The 13574-nt window shown below is 41.2% G+C and overlaps 1 protein-coding gene across 3 annotated transcripts in view; it reads left to right on the top strand.

Annotated features, from left to right (window-relative positions):
* LOC147017369 (E3 ubiquitin-protein ligase MIB1-like) overlaps window positions 1–8289 on the top strand; it is a 29474-nt gene extending 21185 nt beyond the window's left edge. For 2 of the 3 annotated variants that reach the window (XM_085846963.1, XM_085846964.1), the window contains exons 16-18: window positions 3466–3544; window positions 5718–5831; window positions 5951–8289. In XM_085846963.1, coding sequence (XP_085703089.1) covers window positions 3466–3544; window positions 5718–5831; window positions 5951–6378 — 621 coding nt within the window. In that variant the 3' untranslated portion in view covers window positions 6379–8289. The remainder of the gene's footprint in view (window positions 1–3465; window positions 3545–5717; window positions 5832–5950) is intronic. The other variant, XM_085846965.1, reaches the window with a different exon arrangement.
* Window positions 8290–13574: the final 5285 nt, after the last annotated feature.

The following is a 13574-nucleotide window of genomic DNA, read 5'->3' on the forward strand; positions in this document are numbered from 1 at the left end:
AACTTCCTTCCAAAACAAAGCAGCTCGAAGCAAAAAGCTCTCCCGAGCCAAACAGAAGCTGAAGCAAAAAGCTTCCGAAGGCCTCAACCCTCACCCAAGCCAAGCAGGACCCGACGGTCTGCTGAACAACTACTCTCTGCCAAAGCAAAAAGCTTACTACTCCAACTTCCCAACACGAACAAAAAAAGATCTCCTCTTATCCTTCTCCAGCTCCCGGCGTGACTCATGACTCATGCCCTCGTGCTCCATCCCCCGCTCAGCCACTGGTGGGAGGGAGTTGTTGACATCATGAGTCATGGGATGGCAGGGTTCATCCTCTTCGCAGAAGAGGGGGAGGGATGTCTCCATTGTTCGTTCCCAACTATTAAATCGATCCGCAGCGCATCTAATCGATTTCTGAACATTTAAACAATGAAAGGTGAGCTATCTTGGGAACAAGCACTTATCGACATAGCTGACTAAAGGAACCTGTATGTTGTGTGCAATTGAATTCCAAATTCGTAACAATACGTACAAAGGATTTTCGAAATTTTTTCGAAACGGGGTTACTCACAAAAGTTCAGGAAATGCCAACGTTTTTACTTTTAATTTGTCCAAGTGTTGAAGGGGCCTGACAGGATAACTTGAAGGTATGCACCCACATCTATGAGCTGTCTCGCCTGGGTTTGAATCTCGTCTCATGTGTAAACTGTGATTTGGGCGTTCCATCAATGTGTGTGTGTCATCCTTCAGTTGGAGGTTAAACTGGTGTTCAATCTGCTAGCATTAGTTGGTGGATGTTAAAGATCCCATGGTGTTCTTCACAAAGAGCTGGTGAACTATTGCCGGTACCATTAACAAATTACAAATTCCTGCTCTAACTGACAGAGCTCTAACTGCTCCAACTACATCAACGGGACCACCATGTCCCGGCAAGAACTGATATTAATCCCCAGCCACGTGATACATATTGATGACGACGAGTGTATAGAAAGTTAGTAAAGAAATATTTCTCATTCAACTAATAATCTCTATTATAATACCAAGCTTGCACACTAAAAACTCGGCTCGCCGTCACACGATCGTCACATGAAACTGCTGTGGCACTTAGCGGACATGCCGACAATGTTTGGGAAGTCTTGGCGTTCCATAGTACCACTTGCATTTTGCACAATGCGTATCTTTGTCATTCCCCGTGTACGGTCTGTCGTCTGCTACCAGCTATGTTGTACTGCTATCCCATGCATGTGCAGAGGTATCGCTAGTTCATACTTATTTGTTGAAATATTAAACGTTCGCATTTTTTGGAGTATTGTGAGTATCTTTTTGAAAGCACCTCATATTTTCAGCTGTTTAACGTTTCTATCCATATTCCAAATATCATGTGACTGTTGCCTCCGAGTTTTAAAGGGTGGAACCAGGTTCCAAAGTATTTGGGTCATATCACCAATTCTCCGAATTCTGCCAAACAAATGCAATGGTTTCAACTGAAACTGTAGTCTTATCCTGTTTGTTTGATTTATGTGATATCAGTCAGATTTCAAAAGCAAGAATTTAAATAGATCTGGAATTATCTTCATTGTATATTGATGTTTTTCAAGATGTTGGATCCACACGTGTATAGTATAATGGAAAGGTCAATGACTTCCAGTGAAATAACGTATCATGGGGTTGAGTTCATGTAAAAAAAAAGAAAAAGAAAGCTCAAAAACCATTGGAAATACCATCCAAAGGAGACATGTGGTAAGCCTTCAACTTTCATAATCCTCTGTGATAGTTGTACATAGCGTTTTTAAATGGGATTTGACCTGAACGCATGATGACTAAATCATCTCTTTTTTTTTTCTTGTTGTTTTGAATGCTCATTCATTACCTCCACCACCAAAAGTGGATAAACGTGATGTTTTCACCCCTTTCTACCTGTCTGTCTGTTTGTGGACAAACTATCTCAAAACGTTGTGGGTGGATTCGGATGAAATTTGGTGGAGAGTTTGGGTGTGTGATAAGGACGAAATGATTAGATTTTGGTGAAGATCGGAATCCGGCTCTGGATTCGAGAATTTTTAAAGTGATTTTTCACCATTGAGAGATAGGGCTAAAATGATAATATAGCATGATATCTCAAAAAATTATGTATGGATTCAGACGAAACTTAGTGGATGAGTTGGTTAGGTGACAAGAACAAGCTGATTAAATTTTAGTTCAGGTCCGAATCCAGATCTGGCCTGTCAGTAGGATACAAAATGTATAGTAATCAGTCTGCGGAGGTATGTGCTCTACCAAGTGCCCTTCTAGTTCATTCACATGCCATTCTCTATGCAGAGCATTTGATCTCCAGAAGCGGTTACTTGGCGAGGGGTAACAATCCTGAACGGGTCACCACTCTGATGCATGATACATGGCAGAGTGTGCAGGAATTTTGGAATTTGTTCAGATTGCCACCATAACTTGCCTATTTTTTGCAAAGGACACTGGGAGATCCTTAGCATACACCAACTAATGCTGGCAGATGGAATGCCAGTTTAACATTTTCTAGCCTTGGCTTATGGAGAAGCTAAACAGAGGGCAGCAGGCTCTTAGACTGACATGCAAAAAAAGGGGAAGAGGCAGACAAAAGAAACATAGACATATTGCATATGAATAGTTTTGTGGCAGGAAGAGAATGGGGAAGGGGATGCTTAAAAGGGAGATGCGGTTAGTTAAGTAAAAAAGATTGAGAATGGGTGTTAAATGATTCTCTTCCTTTTGTTTCATTATATAGTTATAACCTTATGTTATTATTACTTTTCCTTTATTAGATAATTATAACCTCACCTTATTATTAATATTTTTATTTGTTTTATTATATAATTATAACCTTACCTTATTATTAATATTTTTCTTTTTGTTTTATTATGTAATTATAACCTTGTTTTATTATTATTACTTTTCATTTTGTTTTTTTAGATAATTATAACCTTACTTTATTATTATTATTATTATTATTATTACTTTTCCTTTTGTTTTATTAGAAAATTATAACCTCACCTTATTATTATATAATTTTCACCTTACCTTATTGTTATTATTATTATTAATCCTTTTCCTTTTGTTTTATTACATAATTATAACCTTACCTTATTATTATTACTTTTCCTTTTGTTTTGCTATATAATTATAACCTTACCTTATTATTATTACTTTTCCTTTTGTTTTATTAGATAATTATAACCTCACCTAGTTATTAATATTTTTCTTTTTGTTTTATTATATAATTTTGCCTTACCTTATTATTACTTTTCCTTTTGTTTTATTACTTAATTATAACCTTACCTTATTATTATTACTTTTCCTTTTGTTTTATTATACAATTATAACCTCACATCATTATTATTATTATTATTATTATTATTATTATTACTTTTCCTTTTGTTTCTCAGTGTACAACCAATGCCTCACGTTTGCAGTGGTGTGACCTATTTTTCCCTATCTTTCCTTGTGCTGTAGTTGTATGAATGCGTTATTTGCGCCGAGGGTCTTGCTACTGTAGTCTTCGAGCCTTGTGGACATGTCTGCGTGTGCATAAGTGAGTATACCTGATCTTTTACTGTAAAACAGACTCTCTCTCATCCTCACCCCACTCCTCCTGCATTTGTACATATTATAATAGCTGTATTCACAGGTTTGCGTTCAAAGAACAAAGGAGTGTTGTCCATGCTTTTAAGTAAAAAGGTTTGTATAAACTCAGAGGAAGCCATCACATCTGACATATCTTATTAGCTGTCATTTTTGCAGATATGGATCTCGGTGTCAAAAATAAGGGGGGAGAGGTGCATGGGTTGTGAAAATTATAAAATAAAAAACCTGTAAATGGCTAGCACGATAGAAATGCTACTACTACTACTACTACTACTACTATTAATATTACTACTACTCTACAACTTTAATGCCGATAATTAAATCCGTTTTATTTGTGGGGTTACCCCTGGGTGAGGTTTTTGCCCAAGTCTTTCACGAACTGAATAGGCAGGTCTGACATTTGACTGGAACTGATTTGGGCAGGAATTTGTAATTTGATCAGGTTTTACAAAGTCAAGGCTTATGGAAGAACTAGAACACAATGTGTCAAGGTGCAACAGAACAAAATAAACAGTTGAAATAGAGGGAGACTTGGACAAATTTGGTATGTGGTAAGGAAAGAGTGTTTTGGGAGGATGCATGGAGTGAACAAGATGGACACAGAAGCACTCTCAAGAAAGAAAAACTGGAAATTTGGAAGGAGGTGTGTTTGGGTAGGGAGAGGAGATGAAAAGATTCCGTTGAAAGCCACAGGTTGGCTACGACTGTTGAGGATGTCAGTGAGCCATGTGTGGAGTTGGCTGTAAATGCAATGGGCAGAGACTATGGAGAGCAAGGCAGGATGCTGGACTCCATCAAAAACACAAGATATGTCTGGAGAGACGGCCCTGATCTCACGTCTGCCATTGCGGGCCTCCATACATTATTGGGAGGATAGAAGCAGCATGTCAAAGGTGGAGTGATCTGGTCTAAATCTGAATTTTTTGATCTGAAATGATGCCATTGAAGAAAAGGAATGATTCTATGTCGACTGTGATGATGGATTGCATGACATGAGGGAAGCGATGAGAGGGGAGCATACACCAGAGACAGACTTAACAAGGGCCCACAGTTTTTAGAGGGAGAGAAGTTTGAAAGTTCATTCTTGAGGTTGGACAGATGTTGTTTTCTGGTTCTCCTGAGAGTGGACACACACTTGTTGTGGCTTTGTGGAATGAGCTGAAATTACCTTCAGTTTAGTTTGCTTTCCAGGAAAAGAAGGCTGGCACTTTATGTGCCACAGGATTCAGTGTACCATGGGTGGGAATAGGGGTAGGATGAATCGGTGCATAAGAGAGCAGGATTTTGTCGAAGAATTCCCAGGCTGAGTTAATATCAGGGGCAGTGGATATAGATCAGTCATGAAGAGAGATGGCTGCTTGCAGTCCCTGCCATGCAATCTGACTTGGTGAACTGCCAGACTAGCTGGCACAGAGGCAGTTCTCTGAGAATAGTCTTAGAATTGCTGATCTTGTAATTGTAACAGGTATGATCTGCATGAGCAAATACTGGATTTGAAAGGATAGTAAAAGACGTTTTTCTTTTTCTTTCTCCTTCAATCAATCATGTGATCTCATCCGTTAAACCTCAAGCACATGCAGGTGTACACAATGTCCATGGATTGTATGATGTTTTCCTTAAGGTCAAAAATGAATGATCTATCATCCATCTGTTCATGATATCTCCCCAAAACCAGCTATTAAAACTCATGGGACCAGGAGAAGACTCACCCAGCCAATTTGTTTTGTGTTCCTAAACTATGAGAGCAGAGATCATGGCTATTAGATAGTTCCTTCCATTACATAGAAAGTCACTTCTATGACGTTAAGTAACTTTTCCTACTGAAGAATTGTCATAGTTGCTCTCACAATCGGCATTTCTTCTTCATCTTATTCTTATTACAAGAAGCTGATTTTGTTATAAGTGCTCCACAACTTTGGTGCACTCATTGCAATCTTCACTCAAACCTGATCAGTGACTATTATGTGACCCAATCGTTAATTTCCTCCGAGATACACTCACAACCCATGATGTAATATCATAATGCTTCATTTCCACTGCAGTTGCTGCAAATATTTCCAGCTGCCTCAACATTTTTTTTCCCATGTTTCACAAAATTGATTGCTGTACATGTGACGCAGAGTGTGCATTGCGAGTACGCCGATGTTTGGAGTGTAGACAGGCTGTTGAAAGCACCAATAGCCTCGTAACACAGAACCCTGGAGGGACTCCAGATACAGTTGTCTACCCATCAGGTAAAATGCGTTGATTTAATTACATGTGTCAACATAATAACCACACATATGCACTGCAACAGCTCACACTAAATGACTTCCTCAGCCTGTAATGACCAAGTGCTGTAACACTTCCCTAGGACAACTGTCTGCTCCAACCAGCCCAGCAATAAGGCCTCCTACTAATCAACCAAAAGAAGGTATGGGAGACCTGGAGAGGCAGCTGCAGCAGATAAAGGACCAGGTGAGATTATGTGGTGTATATCACTGGCCTTTTCACCTCTTGCTTTGTTTAAATGTATTGATGCCCTGTCATCCTCCAGTCACAGGTGCTTGTCTCGTTGAGACACCTTTTCTTGATGGTGTAAGAGCAGAAATACTCCCGGTGGATGACTGTCCCGTGGACCGCGCGCTCCGTGCCACACAGACAATGTGCCCAGTGTGCCTGGATCGCACGAAGAATATGGTGTTCATGTGTGGACACAGCACGTGTCAACGCTGCTCTGACAGAGTGACCGAGTGCCCCATCTGCCGGAAGCGCATCCGAGGGCGTGTGTTGCTCTACTGACCGTCCAAACTGGTTTGAGTACTCAGGGAAGTAGCGAAGCCTTCTTGGAGAGATCATGGACTATCACAACTGGGTTCGATTTATTTTAATTATGGCAATATTGTTGTAATAATAATTTTCTGTTTTTATTTTTTTGGTGGTGGTGGTGCAGGATGCTTTATGGGACAAATCAGAGATTACAAAGCTATCGATCATGATAAGTAAACTCATACAACTGAGTGAGACAACTGTATAGGCGATTGGAGATTGATACACATTGGTAGGTTGACAGGCAAATTTAAGGGATACCCTTTTTTGTCACATTCAAAATGCTGTTTGTTAATTACACGTTCAATGCAAAATTAATTTAGTTCAGTTGGGATGGTGGGGGGGGGGGGTAATCATATAGTAAGATATTGTATTACTAGTTTGCATTATCCTTGTTTTATACCTGCAAACAAAGAAAAACTGAGTGTAGTTAGGACACATTATGTTCAATAAATGTTGGGCAGTTGGGAAATATTCTGCAAAATATATTGTTAAAAAAGAACAAAAATATGGTTTTGTTTGAGAACAAAGGCTTCAGAGGCATTTGTTTATTATGTACTTACATATTTGGGCTTCCTTCTCTCCTCACCCCCACTTATGTCACACACATGTCCCATCCTCCAACTCTCTCTCTCTCCCTAACCTTTCTGCCTCTCCTCACAACAACAATCCATTACTTGCATGCCCCATTTTTTTTTCTCCTCCCTTATCTTACTTTTCTCAAATCTTATTTTCACAATCTAGAATTCCCACCCTCTCCCCCATATAAATAATAAATAAATGGCCCCTTAAAGGACTTGAGCTTTCACAACCAAGTAGCGTTTGACAGGGATGAGGTGTGTTGTTTCATTAATCTTTGGTCAATATATTTTATTTACCTACAGTTCCAGATGAAGGCTTCTCTATGGTCAAAAGTTTGAGCCTATAAACCAATGATTGCAGACAAAATCTAAGTCAGCTGCATGCTTTTATCACAGTTCGATGAGAACAGCATTTTTTGTGCACAAACGTAAGAAATTTCATCATATATCACATTCTAGTACTTGGTTAAACCCTCCTTATACTACTAATTGATCTGTATAGGGTTAAGGAATAACTTTGGTTAGGTTGGAACGTGTTAACTGTCAAATGATTAAGCTAATCATGGCCTATAATCTCTAAACAAACTTTCAATGCCTAAGTTTATTGGTAGTTTCTGATAATAGTTTACAGGAAGTGTTGCATTTCTTTCCTCATATACTTTTGACCACATTTAAGGTTTTGTTACAAATTGCAATCATTCTTACTCCGTCTTTTTCTTCTTTCTTTATCACTACCATTGCCATCGTAAGTTACCATGCATTAATTCCTGGTGTAATGTAGCAGGAATAACTCGAGAACATAAGGTCGACTAGTGTTGAGCACAACAAGTAAAATTTAAAAAAAAATGTGAATGAGGTTTAATTTTTTTTTTTAGAGAAGGTTATTTATCTTTTTTGTAAATAAAGGCTTTATCCTCAATGTATTAAATCTCTTCGTTACATTTTTACGTCAAGAAATCACAATGCATGTTGAGATGTTTACGTTAAATATGATGAGCAACAATTGTGTTGCAATGTTTCAAAAATATTGATAAACTGAAAAATGCAAAAGAACAATGGAGTACAAAAATGTATTTTCACCTCGACATTTGTGTTGTTGAAAATTTCTTCTGTCTGATGAGCTTGGATCTTCATCTACAGTGCCGTTTGTCCGTGCATCAATGTCCCATACCCTCTGTTTCTTATACAATGAACTTCTCAAATTAAAAAAAAAATTTTCTTTCTGTGATTATTTTTAAATCTTTTTTTTTAATCATGTAGATGAGGTATCAGGCTGAAAATGTTAATTTGACATAATGTAATAACAAAAAATCTGGTGAGGATGAGGACAGGCAGATTGGAGCAAACCAGCAAGCATATTGTAACTGTAACTCTGACAACACATGCAACTGTGACTCCCCAGTCCTCACACTTTAGATTCAGTCCTCTGACTCTCCCTCCTCGAACACTCAATATGATAATTTCTCCAATCAACAATCCTGTTTTAAAAGTACAATCCTCAGCCTGTCATCTATCTGAGATCGGCAAAATAGGTACCAGCTTACTGGTAACAGGGGGCATTGCATCAACGACACAGCCACATCCCAAGGAAATGATGCAACCAGACCGTCTCAGGCTGCATACAAATAAATAAATCTAAAGCAAAGAATACTTTGGTATTTGGTCAATCTAAAACATGCAACAAATAACATATGCACATCTCCATGTCGATGACGTGATGTGACGTGAGCCTCCAGGCATCACAGGCCTTGTGAAGATAGGCCTCAGCAATCAAGGCAGTGGTTTGTTTTCTCTGCACCGCCTAAATAACTATGTGGCATTCTCTCAAGCAGTGCTTTTATCACGGAGGTTACACAGGAGGTTGAAGGCTTGGAGTGGGGAAGGGATTCATGCCTTAGGGTTGGAAGGGGGAAGGTGAGGAGTTAGGGTTTGTTATTGGAGGGGGGGGGAGGTTGACGACTTGGAATTTGTTGGGAGGGAGGGGGGGGCGATAACTACTGATAGTATTGAAACAACAAATACACAAGGCATTTTAAAATTCATAATCAAGAACACATTTGAGTGCACTTATGCCAATCTTACAAAACTGTATCACATCATGGGAACACTACCAATTTCTTCATCTATAGCTACAGTTGAGCAATCACTCAGCACGGTCGAACTGATCAGGAATCATCTTCGCTCCACAATGTCTGGTGAATGGCTTTCTAGGCTAGCATTGCTCGGTATAAAAAAGATCTTACGTCAAGAGTAGATTACTCATCGGTGATTGCCAGCTTGCCAGAATATGCAAAAGATGCAAATATTTCATGTCAAGGTCAGTTCAAAGTTGAATTTTAATTTGTCATATAAATAATGCCGTATAATACATCTTTAGATTGTTCAGACATAGGAAATTTAGATTGAGAGCAAAATTAATGTACTCATTCCATCACAGTTTTATTTTGCCCAAACAGATGTGGTTCATGGTTGAGAACAATATGGGTAACATTTGACCAAATGAACATGCAATATATGCTTCCCTGCTGACAAACAATTTGGCAGGATGTTGCCCCTCTGATTCCAAGGTCTGGAATCTGGATACACCACTGTGTTTATACCAGGTTACACTACTTGCTATCTCAGAGTTGATTATTGTGCAGGCAGCAACTCCAACACTGTAAACAAATTCATGCTCCCAGGTTTTTGCATGTCAAATGTGAACGGCCATGTACGATTGTACGGCTACCAAGGGCAATCACGGCATAACAGACTGACAACAGGATGGAATGAAGAACTAGTCTTGCTGGTGAAGGCTGGTGTCGATCTGTGTTGGTGGACAGGTAGAACAATGGACGAATTCAACTGGGTCTTGATTGAGGGATGCTAACAAATGTTGGAAGCAAGGAAACACTGACGTTTCTGAAGTTAATCCGCTTTTTGTTCTGATGAAGGGCTAACACCTGAAACGTCAGCTTTTCTTTGCTTCTCACAGGCATTTGCATACCTCAATCAACATCATGTTGATTCATCCATCATTCGACATGTCTGCCAACGCTGATTGACACAAACCTTGACCAACAAGAATAGTTCTTCATTCTACGTTTCGTCTCCTGCAACCACCAACAGGATATTTTGTTTTCTTCTCGAGCTTCTCATATATTGCGTGTATTAGGAAATAGCGAGTAGACTGGCATGCTTTCCTTCTCTGCCTGTGAGAAAAATCTTTACCTTGCACAAATAGTACTGGCACATAGATAGGGTGTGCAAACCTTCGCTCAGCCACCCTGTATACACATGCATGGGCTTGGCTATGGATAATAATCAACAGTGGTTGGCCCAATGGGGGGGAATATAATCGGGTGCTTCTTCCACCGGCTGTTGACTGTAATCGTTGTCTGATGGAGGAACGAGTGACAAGCCAACACACACAGAACTTGTAATCTTAGCTTAAAACCTAGTTCCGTGTCCATGTCGTGCCCACTATCCATGCTCGCAGACAGGTATGGGATGCAGCATATTGGTTCGGTTGTTCCAATGCTGACATGGGTCAGCTGCAGATTTGTGTGGGAACGCAGTCGGTAGGTGCTACGTGGAAAAGATCTCTCACCTTCCCATTTGTTTTGCTTTGCCAACTGCTTACTTATTTACCCTCCACACCTACAAGCCAGGTTATAAAAAGACCCCGAGGAGGTTCGCCAATATTGGCATGTCCATACAAAATAATTCATACAAATTCAGCACTGGATGAACCAGTCCTAAGTGGCTTGGTGTTGGTCAGGATAAATATATATATATATATATATATATATATATATATATATATATATATGTATGAATATTGTTACGAATTTCGGTCCGCCCGGTGTGCGATCGGCCACGTAACTCAAATCGCGACCTCGTCGCCCACCGGAACGGACAATTCAGTCGTGACCATCCTTGGAACTATTGCCAGGAGCTAGTCACGGGTGGGTCTTTCGACCACACCACAATCATGCCAATCGGCCACCCGCGCAGGATAGGGTTGTTCGCCAAACTCGACCTACCTAAGTAACTGCGTGGGTACTTAACCGGGCGATCGTACCTCACTGCTGGCCGGCCTCGGACACGAACCGCTTAAGCGGTCCGTTCCGTGCTCCAGTGATAACAGAGCGGTGTTATCGCCGGCCCCAACGGACGTGATTAGTTACCGGGTGCTTCCACCCTTCTACCAATTCCTTCCGTGATGCAAGATGGAACTTTCAAACAAAGGAAAGGATGCAACGAAACGGGGAACAGTTCGACAAGCACATTTATTACGCACTCAGACAAGGCAAGCACGTATTCACAGCCATACAGTAAGAATGCAATTTACAAGCAAGAGTTACAACCGAATAAAGCAATGTTTATTTACATGCACTGAAACAATTCTACTGACGGGACTCGGCGCCACAACACGCATTCAAAGAAAAACACGAAAAGACCCCCTCATAGACAAGGGAGTCAGACTGGGCCCATGGGCCGAATGCGCATGGAACCTGGAGGAGCGGCCAGGTCCACGAGACCGAAGGGTCTTACCCGCGCCCTCATGGCGCGATGGCGGGCAAGCCGCGATGTCAGCATAGCTGCACCTGGTTTCGTGCCCCTGGCGTGGTCGGCGAGCTCTCTCCGGCGCTCCCCGTCGGCTTCGAGCTCCGTCTCCCGACTCGACTGCCCCGCCAACACTGCAGACTTGACTGCCCCGCCGACACTGCTGCTGCCACTCCACTGCTCCCACTCTTCTGCGCTCTCCAGATCCTCCATACTTGACTTTCCCACCGCGAGCTGCGCCGTGCCCGCACTTGTATAGCAAAGGGGAGGGGCGTACATGTAAATTTCTGGATCACAGCGGGTTCGGAGGCGGGGCCACACCACCCGATGCTCAGCCATTGGGCGGATGAAAAGGGGGCGTGAAGCATTCCTGATCCGCTTTTTGAGGCGAAAGGAACGCATTCACAGCTCATGGCACAACGTGTGGTAGAAAGGCGGAGGTGGTGGGAGTTTGGTTGTTGGCGGGCGTCGTTTGAGAATGGCGGTGAAGCGATGTTTGCGGGATGGAGTTGTGGAGGTAAAGAGGCGAAGGTGGTGGTGTTTGAGTTGTAGTTGTTTGGGAATGATGTTGGTGGTGGTGATTTGGTTGTTGGGGGATGATTGGTCCAAAATAATGATAGAGAAAAGAAAAACGGCTAACTCAAAGGATCACAGCCCTGTGAACATGGAAATTCCCTCTAAACAACGGTGGGGAAATCTAACTACATAATTACTTATCGGCATAACTGATCTAAGGACCCTTTATGGTGTATTGCGAATTTCCACAGCCGTAACAATATATATATATATATATATATATATATATATATACATACATATACATACATATACATATATACATATATAGCATTGGAAAAAATTACAAGACCACTGCAAAATTATCAGTTTTTCTGGTTTTATTACTTATAGGTATGTGTTTGAGTAAAATGAACATTTTTGTTTTATTCTATAAACTACTGACAACATTTTTCCCAAATTCCGAATAAAAATATTTTCATTTAGAGCATTGATTTGCAGAAAATGACAACTGGTCAAAATAACAACAAAGATTCAGTGTTTTCAGACCTCAAATAATACAAACAAAACAAGTTCATATTCATTTTTAAACAACACGATACTAATGTTTTAACTTAGGAGGAGTTCAGAAATCAATATTTTGGGGAATAACCCTGATTTTCAATCACAGTTTTCATGCGTCTTGGCATGCTCTCCTCCAATCTTTCACATTGCTGTTGGGTGACTTTATGCCACTCCTGGCGCAAAAATTCAAGCAGCTCGGCTTTGTTTGATGGCTTGTGACCATCCATCTTCCTCTTGATCACATTCCAGAGGTTTTCAATGGGGTTCAGGTCTGGAGATTGGGCTGGCCATGACAGGGTCTTGATCTGATGGTCTTCCATCCACACCTTGATTGACATGGCTGTGTGGCATGGAGCATTGTCCTGCTGGAAAACCAATCCTCAGAGTTGGGGAACATTGTCAGAGCAGAAGGAAGTAAGTGTTCTTCCAGGCCAACCTTGTACGTGGCTTGATTCACGAGTCCTTCACAAAGACAAATCTGCCCGATTCCAGCCTTGCTGAAGCACCCTCAGATCATCACCGATCCTCCACCAAATTTCACAGTGGGTGCGAGACACTGTGGCTTGTAGGCCTCTCCAGGTCTCCGTCTAACCATTAGACGACCAGGTGTTGGGCAAAGCTGAAAATTGGACTCATTAGAGAAGATGACCTGACTCCAGTCCTCTACTGTCCAACCCTTATGGTCTTTTGCAAACCTCAGCCTGGCTCTTCTTTGCTTCTCATTGATGAAGGGTTTTTTTTCTAGCTTTGCACGACTTCAGCCCTGCCCATTGGAGCCTGTTTCGAACCGTCCTCGCCGTGCACTTCACCCCAGCTGCCGTCTGCCATTTTTTTTTGTGGGTCACTTGATGTCATCCTACAGTTGTTGAGTGACATTCGAATGAGTTGGCGGTCATCCCAGTCAATGGAAAGTCGTTTTCGCCCTCTGCCAGTCTGTAGCTTTGTTGTCCCCAATGTCTG

The sequence above is a fragment of the Eptatretus burgeri genome, chromosome 11, assembly GCF_056783735.1.
Source record: "Eptatretus burgeri isolate ZD-2024b chromosome 11, Ebu_testis_v1, whole genome shotgun sequence".
NCBI lineage: Eukaryota > Metazoa > Chordata > Myxini > Myxiniformes > Myxinidae > Eptatretus > Eptatretus burgeri.